The 10090-nt window shown below is 43.4% G+C and overlaps 1 protein-coding gene across 1 annotated transcript; it reads left to right on the top strand.

Moving 5' to 3' along the window:
- Positions 1 to 1006: 1006 nt before the first annotated feature.
- On the top strand, positions 1007 to 7851 carry LOC145434876 (uncharacterized). The gene has a single exon (XM_080312121.1). The coding sequence runs from the start codon at positions 1395 to 1397 to the stop codon at positions 4056 to 4058; it is 2664 nt and encodes an 887-aa protein (XP_080168247.1). The 5' UTR covers positions 1007 to 1394; the 3' UTR covers positions 4059 to 7851.
- The last annotated feature ends 2239 nt before the right edge of the window (positions 7852 to 10090 follow it).

Raw genomic sequence — 10090 nt, 5'->3', positions numbered from 1 at the left:
CCCTACAGTAGCCTAAATTTAACAGTAGCCCACAAATACATGGTAATAATGTTCTGCGGCCCGCGGCGTCTTCTGATGTTAAAATATACCCGTTATACGTGGGAACTGAGAAGTTGAGAACCCCTGGTGTAGATGTAAGATGATATGTAGCAACAAATGGAAAAAAGGGAAGCAATCCATGTTGACTTGACTGGTACTTGTTCACACTAGAAAAACGGTACTCTTAGCTTTCCTATGATTCAACAAGAGAGGCACGGTGTGGGGTTTTAAATACGAATAAAGAATTGCTCCTAATATGGGTTGGAAAGGAGTTCCATATTAGAGGAACTTGAAGGGCCAGGGAATTCGGGTCCAATAGACTAAAATTTCGCTTGCTAGACAAAGTAGACATATCTCCTTTGAATTGAACAGTTCTGTATTCGTTCGGATTTAATAACCATTTTTATCTAATTCAGATTATAGCTTCCATGTCGAATTGAAAATTTATAAACATTTACGGTATTCATTTTTAACACCATTTTTCTATGCAGAGAGCATAAAAATGGTTGTTGCATATCCAGATTATGCTTAAAATTGTGACAGGCGATAGTTCAGTTCATATCAAATCGGAATTCAATAGCAAATGCCTGTATAGGCTACCAGTGTTTCTCAAACTTTTTCCGGTTGCGGACCACTAATTTGTTCAATGGCCAAGGCAAGGGATCCACAATTCTTTTTAATCAAGGTGCCGTTTTAGCAGGCTGGGCTTCATGGTCGCGTTAAATACGGTTTTCATACAAAGCGCGCACAGTAGCAAACATTTTCGATTTCGATGAATCCATACTTTATGTATGTTGAATAATACTCACTCTAGTTTCGACATGGTTAAAATACACTGATAATGCATTGATATGTTAGCCCTAGAAACCAAGCTAGTCAATACCAGATGCTTCGTTCTCTTTGATGTGAATCCTCGATGATACCATCGTGAAATTGCTGCACAACTGTAGTGCCGTGTGTGTTTATAGTGGTTTACAGCAAGGACAGCAAATTGTAGACTGAAAACAATTAAAAATACGCTCGCGTACCACAGTTTGAGAACCACTGCTGTATACCAAGCTTGGCATGTTTCGCGTTATAGTCCAATAGTTATCATGTCGCATTTCGTGAAAAAACACAAATTAGATTAGAATGGGGCCTATAGCATAGCAACATTCCACAAATTCCTTACACTTGGGTAACTGGCATTTCACTTTGATTAGACAGCTATCTAGTGGTCTTGTCTGGCGTAATATCTGAGTGAGTGAGAATCGTCTCCGTCTGAAATACTTAATTGTGCCTTCATTTTTTTTCGCAGAACGTATTTATTACGACGAATTCTTGCGAATGAATTGAACTAGCCGACCGAACCGAGCATGGCGGCGAAAGAAACCACTGTGGCCGTGAAAATCGAACTGGGGCACCGTGCGAAGATACGAGACGAGCCCAACGAAGAGGGTCATACCCACGATTGGATGGTGTACGTGAAAGGGGCCGACGGCGTTTCGCTACGGCATTTCGTGGAAAAGGTCGTGTTTAATCTGCACAATTCTTACGACCAGCCAAGACGGGTCATAAAGCAACCGCCTTATAAAGTCGAGAATTCTGGATTCGCAGGTTTCAACATGCCAATCGAGTTGTACTTTCGGAATCAGGAGGACCCCAAAAAGGTCCTGTTCGATTACGATTTGTTTTTGCTGATGGATTCGATGCCGCCCGTCAATCATAACCGGCTTGAAAAGCTGACTTTCACTAATCCCACGGAAGATTTTCGTAAAAAGCTGCTGGCCGCGGGCGCCGTGCTGATAGAATCCCCCGAGAGGCATTCGTCAAAAGACCGGCCCAGAACCGGCGGCATGTCCCCGAAAAAGGACCGCCAGAAATCCAGAGAGCACTCCAAAAAACGTGAGAGCAGCTCGAGCAAACATGGAGATAAAAAGAGGTCCACCGCGCGTATCGCGGCGAAAGACATCAAGCGTCACGAGGAAGAATTCAAGCACCCTAAAGCGCCCGAATCTTCAAAAACCGGCAGGGACAGTCCGGGGGATGCGTCTCGACTGGAACGCGGCCGTTCCGATAAAAAACGATCCGCTTCCGACCATGTCAGCGGTAAAAAGAAAAAGAAAAAACATGCGTCCCCCAGCCCGCAAGACGCCCGTCCGAAAACTCTAAACGTGCCTGTCCTGAATCCCGCGAAAAAAGAGAAGTCCCGCAAAATCAAAGACAAACCCGATTTAATGGCGGGGCTGTTCGCCCCTGAAAACAGCATCAATATGACTCAAATCAAGCAGTCAAAAGACAAAATCAAAGCGGAATTGGTCGACGTTAAGGTGAAAAAAGACAAGCTGTCCGCAAACTTGACCCCGGTGAGGCACGTGGATTCGCCACGTACAGAAGAACGTGTCCAGGCACCTCCGTCGAAGTCATCCCCTGCCGGGAACTTGACTTTGAAGATTAAAAAGGACAGGATATCAGCGTCAAAAGACAGAGACAGTGTCAGGAAAGAACGGTCTTCGGAAAAACGCGACAAAATCCGAACGCCAAAAGAGGAAATCTCTAAAAGTCACAAAAAGCGGCCCAAAGAGAATCCGGACGTGGCGAAGGTCAAAAAGGAGGAACCGGTCAAGCGCGTCGCCATAGTTTCGTCGTCTGAGAGCGACATGGATATCTCCCCGGAATCATCGCCCGAAAGACAAAAACCAATTGTGAAGGTGGAAAAGAAGGTGAAATCGTCTAAACTTGCCGGTGACAGCCCTACCCGGTCCGGTAAATCCGACCGAAAATCGAGCGGGCAGATTGTGACTAAACCGGAAAAGTTGAAGTTTGATAAGAGTAATTTCAGGAAGGAATCTCCCACTGTTTCGAGAGTCAAGGACAAGGCTGGCCGGTCAGAGTCTCCGAAACCACGCCAGAGTCCGGTCGTAGTCTCGAAATCGAGTAAGGACGAACACGCTCAACGTAAAGCGAAGAAAGAGAAGCGCTCGTCTCGCGATAAATCCGATAAAGTGAAGTCGAAAACGAAGATAGACAATGACGTGGTGAAATCGGAGAGTCAGCCTGTCATCGGCGGCACTTTGAAATCGGAAAATCGAGATGCGGGCTCCAAACCGAGTAAGTCTTCGTCTTCCGGGTACGGTAAAGAGAAACGGTCGCGGAAAACGTCTCCAGTGAGAGAGAAATCTTTGAAAAAGAGCCATCAAAAGCCTGAGAAGATGAAAACGGAAAAAGCGCAGAAATCGCGATCATTTATCGACACGGACTCTAGTAGCGACTGCGATGACCCAGTGGGTAGATTCGAGACTAGCGTGCCCCGGATAGAACCAGACCCTATCCCTGTGGGACGCCACAGGTCTGGTTCTACATCGTCACGATCATCAGCCAGCTCTTCGGAACCTTCCGAAAACACGCCGAGTCATGCTCCATCGTCTTCAAGCACGTCTGACGAGGATGAATTGCAAAAAATCAGCGAGAGTAACGTCGCGCCTGGTCGGGCCTTATCGCCGATTGACCATTACCCAGACGACCCTGGGACAGTGCCAGGGTATCAAGACGCGAATCTACAGAGTCGAGATGACACATCAGATTCTGAGCATGGTAATACCGAGGACCTACCAGCCCACGCTGGTCAAGGTATTAGTGACACCAAAAAGAGCCCGCAGTATAGTTCACCAGCCCCTGACCCAGAGGCTGATGATTTGTACATGTCCTCCGACGAGGAAGAATTCGGGTCGCCTGTCGATAAGCCTTTCGAAGACGCCCACGATGCCGCGTTCGAAGACGAAACCCCGGCTCGACCGGACATATTAGTCGATACTGGGGCGGCGCAAAAGTATCCGCACATGACCCAGGAGCTGTACCGCGATCTGCAGGACCTGCAGAGACGCTTGTCCTACGTTACAGACGTGGACAGGCTTTGTAAGATAGCGCGTATCGTGGACAAACAGCAGAAACTGCTGCGTAACAACGACTATCTCGATTTTGACTTGTGCACTTTGGACGAGCGGACTATTCATAAGATTAAAAAAGAGCTGAGGGTGTAACCGGGGTTGTTTGAGGGTTTTAGATTCTAATTCGATTTCAAGTCGATACGATTTTGGTGCCGTGTCTGAAATCAAGTACGAATCCGGTGATGGCTGGAATTTTTTCGTATCGTCATTTTTTGGGCAGTAATTTAACATTTTCGAAATTCGGATCCTGTTTTCGGTTCCACTTCCCCCCTAAAAAATTGCCAACTTGGTGGCACACCCTTTTTGCTGTTTATTTTTTCGTTGATAGTTATCAATTATGCCCCGAAAGTAGATCGGGGCAAGAACGAGTTCCTGAGCGATTCGAATCTGAATCAAGTACTGCGCTTCGAGTGTTCGAGTATCGCTAATCATGATGTCATAAGAGTATGGGTGATATGTAATATTCAAATACGCACATTAGGGCACACCAAATCTGGCTCAATTCCAACCAGTACACGCCGACACAGGGCGAATTGAAATTTTTTGGATTTAGAATAAAAAATAAAGTTTCTCTAATTTGACTGTCAACCCCGTGACGTTATTAAGCTGTCTACAAAAACGATGCAAAACAAATTTGACCGAATTTCGGCCGGTAGAAGCGCAATTATCGCAGTTGAAAGTTTTGGATAATTTGCAAAAATAGCATTCACGTTGAAAAATCCCAGAATTATGAATGAAAAACTCAAATAACTTCGCTTCTGGGGCTTGGAATTGCGTCAAATTTGTTTTGCATCGTTCTTGTTGACAGGTTAACAATTTCATGGGGTTGACAGTAAAATTTGAAATTTTTATAATAAATTCAAAAATTAGAATTCGCTCCGCCTCGGCGTATACTGGTTTGAATTGACGCAAATTTGTTGTGCGGCGTTTTTTTTTGGCAACCTAACAATATAATCAGTGGATCCCTATTATGTCAGTTCCCAGCCCTAAACTACAATATTTTTCGGCCACACCTTTTTCATTGCATTTTGTGACAATACTGTGGCCTGTGGGTTGATCACTACTTCACAGAGATGTCAATTCCGATCATGTGCGTAGCTATGTTTTGGATGCTGTGTCACGTTAAATCGAGCTTTGAAGGATTCTGCGTTGGATAAAAAGCATATCTAAACTATAATTCTAGTTGGTAATATGCTCTAGTGAAAAGGGGCGTATGATGATCACTCACTAGTCGAATTGCTACTTGATTAAGGTTCGAATATTCGAATCATGTTACCCAGCCATACCCAAAAATCGCACGGTGTAGTGCTGTCGAAAATCGCAATCAAAGGGTAAAAGCAGTTTGTAGTTTTTCTTGTATCTCGTGCTCAATAGATAAAATACGACTTCACAGCATTATATATTCTTATTTCATCGCCGCCGTTTACCCCTCTCGTAATTCGAGAATCGATATCCGTCTTGTGTCTCCGTTTCCGCGTGTTCCGTGCAATGTAGGCAATTTCGATCATACACAATGATTTCTATTCGAGACTGCTGTGCAGTGTGCACGCATCCTACCATGTCTTGTTCATGAAACTTGACTCCGTCTCATGCATTTGCCAAGGCAGTAACGCGAGTCAGTACATAATTTTTGGTGGGGCAAATGCAAACGCGCATATACGACTGAATTTAACGGTGGGATGCATGTTGTGAGTGCAAAAAAGTTGCGCGCTAATCATGGGTACACAAGTCTTTTGCGTTTTCTACATAATTTTTGAATATGTTCAAATCAATGTTACCTACCAGCGATAACCTGCTGTTGATGATGACGTGTTATTCTTCCGCGAATATCAGTTTAAGCCTGGAAATAATAGTATTGTCATGTCAGATGTCGCCATAGGATATTGTCTTGACGTCATCTTAGTTCGGGAATTTATTACAAAGGGGTCATATGACAAGATCGTTTCTGTGAATGGGTGTCATCGGGGTCGGAAAACTAGAAAATTTTATGTTTTTCAAATTCGATTATAATTATAAGTAAACAGTTTTTTTTCCAAATTAGACGAGAATTTTAATTAGTGACTTCGTTACAACTGTAAATTAAATCAAATTCCATTTGTATCAAATCAGCTCATTTTCATAAGCAAGAGATTGGCAAATGTGTGTACAACAAGCTTGGCTTGTTTCACATTAGTTTCGCAGTTCTCCCGTAGCATTTTCATGAAATGCAGAAATTAGATTAAAATACGATTACCACCATTTTTCTCTGATTAGTCTAATTAAGACAACTAGAAGTATCTAGGTAAATTCTTAGTGTCATGTCGTATACTTTTGTGGTAAAAACGCCGTAAGCACAATTGCAATGCAATTTTCACCTGTTATGCAGCTATTTTTGAGATTGTCGATTTTGAATGAATCAATGAATCCAATATCTTGGTAAGTTCAAAATATTTTTCTTCATGGATTTTGACTTTTACTCAATCCGCAAACCTCTTTAGGTGGATTGAAATGTGATACAGCCATTAGCTGTTCTGCTCATGCACATGGGTGTTTCACGGCGTGTACTTTTGAACTTGCATTTATCACACTCTTCACTACAGTGATTCGTCACTAAAACTCACCCATGCCACCGAAAACCGCGCCATTATTCATGTCTTTTCATATCACTTACTCTGTGTGTATATAGTTTATATTGCAATACGTTGTTTTTGTGTCAAATTAATTTGCTTTCAAGTGTCAAAATACGAACCGCCGTACATGTATCATCCACCGATTAGGACAGATTTGATAATACTGGCCTGCCCATCAGTACAGTTGAGTATGAAAATGGTGTGGGACTACATATTCAACGGATTTAATAATATCATTTAGCGTTCATTTTGGACGTGAACATGATGGTATGAAGACACTCAGTAAACTGGTCAGGTTCATCGATTTGGTTTACCCCACGATTTTTCTGGATTCCACTTATTTGCCTCACTGTAGATAAGTGGGCTCTGATTTTATTTCCAAATTACCCCGCTAAAAATTCTCTGTTACACTCATTATAATCATGTGCGCTTTGTAATCTCTGGCAAGAAGTTCACTTGTCCTCGATTCTGTTTCGTCTTTGAACGCCATATCGTTCTACTGTTTGGATATGATTCTCGCGAGTGTAGGTAATTTATTGTTTTTGATGGACACAGCATCACACCAATTTGCCGCGTAACCTATAAGTCTTCTAAACACGCATGAGCTGGCTATTTGCACGGACTGATACCAAGCACATTATTTCCTTTCTATTTATCAGATGGTAAACTCGTATTTAAATGGCGCTGTTTCGCAAGTGTCCCACTTAGCGCGATAACTTTTTTTGATATTTCCAAGGCCGTGTCGCAATGTGTTATTATGTCCGTTCTGGTCGCGTTATGACATCACGCTGCTGGATAAACTATCCTGTATTCCGTCACACTGCGCCGACTGGAACGTAAGTTATGCTGGCGACGGCGCGGCATAGCCTTCAGTTATGCGATGGCAATTTCCATAGTCCGTTATGTCGGTCTGATTATCTACTTCGGGCAATCGTTGTCCGTTACGGGGACGTCATCGGCGCGGGTACAAGATATGCTCTGTACTGTCTTGCGATAGGTCGAATATCGCAATTGTGAAGCAATTTTTTGTGTTGGCGCACTGTTTCGAAGGGCGGTACGTTTGAAAGCAATTTCCGGTGTCGGGTTTGATCCGCTGACTCTCCGGAGGGCGGACGGTGGTTTTATTATATCGTTTTCGTGCCTTCGTTTAGCCGTCATGCGAGCAATTTATATCTATTTTCCTCGTTTTGTTTTGTCCTTTCCTTTCGAATATCGGTGAACTGCTCAGGTTCGTTTTCTTCGGCTTGTGGATTGAAGTAAATCGGTATTACTCTAAATGCGAACATTATCAAGGGCTTTGGGTTGGGGTATGTGGTAAAAGGCATTGAAGAAGGCGCCGAATCGATGTTTGCAAGCACAAGCGATAAATTATGCAGAATTATATATCAGGGTTAGGGCTGGGCGAGATCGAGAAGGGCGTCTAAGTGGATGAATCGATTCATTTTCGAATATCCGGTTATTTACGTTGGGAAGAGTTTAGAGCAGTGGTTCTTGACCGGGGGTTGCGCGAATCCCTGTGATTACCGATGTCAGTCTCAGGGGTCCGGCGTGCTGCATTGATACGTTCGACTTCATCTATGTCGATCGACATCTACACTCTAAATTTAAAAGGCTCTCCAGAGCGGATTAGTCTCCTCCATTTATAAGCTAGCTGTCATGATATCAAATGACCGCACCCCGAACCCCCAATTGGGGGACGAGCTCGAAGGTGGCCCAAAATTATTTCGTGAAGTAACATAAATGATAAAGCACTTTTCGAAAATTTAAGCAACTTTTTCAAAACATTCTCGCGCTATGCGTGATTTAATGGAAAATATCTTGATTATTGGGTACACGCGGTCCCCCAGGAAAAAATACGCATGGCTCCCAGAAATGGACATTTCGGCGTCGTCCATCACCGCGACGCGCACCAAGTAATATATATATGAAGTTTTAGGCCATGTAACATGCGACTCCGAGAAGTGTGCCAGAAAGATCGGCAGCGAGAAAACTTGGCCGAAAAGGACTGCCATCATGACCGAAAACTACGATAAATATAGAATTACATCTTTAATTGTCCCTAGGCCACTAAATGGCTGGCACAGAAAGTTCCTGTCCTGGCAATTCGTACCACACAAGGCCAATGCCATCCCGCAGGGAAAAATTATTTGCACGCACATGAATGGCATTCACGCATGCGTGCCACATGTTTGGCATATGTATTTATCGGCGGTTGCAAGCGATCGCTAATAATGCGATTCGTTTTTTGGTGATATATACTACCTAAAATTATCCCTCACAGCGCGAGGAAAAGTATTCAAGCTCAATAAACCTGTCCCTAAAATTATTTTTATACTTCAAAGAAAATCAACATAAAATGTACAAAACTATGAGGATATGAGATTTGGGCGATTTGGCGCTTGATAATCGCGCGTCACAAATTGCAGAAACCACGTAAGGGTTCGATGGTTAACAATATCTTGTTATATTTTGTTCCTAAACGCAAAATGTTCTGGTTTCAACAATGCACCATGCATGCGATTCGTCATTTGAATGAAAAAGATTACCGATTTGTACAAGGATATCGGCTAGGGTTACCATATTGTAAATCTAAAAAGAGAACACTTTTTCAGAATTTTCAGACTTGCAAAACCGGAGGAGCGGTAAATTTTACCCACTTATTTGGTGGTCGGTCGACTAAAACAGGTCATCTTTCCGCTCGGCTCCCGAAATACCCGTCGGGGCGTCATTTCGGTGCTGATTTACGGCATCTCAGTCGGATTTTGCTATAATGACCAAATATCTCAAAAAAGAGGACAAAAGGGCGTCCTCCGAGGACACTTTCAAAAAAATCAAAAAAGAGGACAAATCCTCTTAAAAGAGGACGTATGGTAAACCTAATATAGGCTATATCAACACTCACGCGCAGTCGTTTTTGGTCCTTTGCGATGCGGAATTCTGCGTAGCCTAACCGTCGCAAAGTCACACACACGATTTTGACATTCACAACGAGATTCTAGCAGTTTGCTTGTTTGTTTTATTCACCACATTGGCGCTTATCGCCTATAAGGTCATTCGCGCCCAGCACGGTAATATCATAAACATCAGTGTCTTTGCGGTATTTTTGGCATATTACGGACGACTTTCATACTCGCGCTCTTCCGCCATCAGTCACTCTCGTTATTCGTGCGTCTGTATTTTGAGTCTTTGCTGCCGACTTTTGGCTCGGCTCACCTTCACTGCATGGGCTTTTTCATATTCACTGCAATCGATTTATAGAAGGATATCAACACTCACGCGCAGCCGTTTTATGCGTCCATATTGCGATGCGAAATTCTGCGTAACCATCGGAACGTCACGCACACGATTTTGGCATTGACAGAGAGATTCGAACAGTTGCTATATAGATCGATTTAGACCGCGGTTTGTCCACCCTAAATTCATTTCACTATGAACTTGGTCGAGTGCGTGATCGTTTTTTGCTTTCACAGGTGAAGATTCTGTATGGAAGCCAGTCGACACGTCAAAAAGCATTGC

Source organism: Botryllus schlosseri, chromosome 1, assembly GCF_051294905.1.
Source record: "Botryllus schlosseri isolate E-star chromosome 1, Bs_hap1, whole genome shotgun sequence".
NCBI lineage: Eukaryota > Metazoa > Chordata > Ascidiacea > Stolidobranchia > Styelidae > Botryllus > Botryllus schlosseri.
The sequence above is the reverse complement of the archived record's forward strand: the minus strand, read 5'-3'. Positions and strand labels throughout refer to the sequence as shown.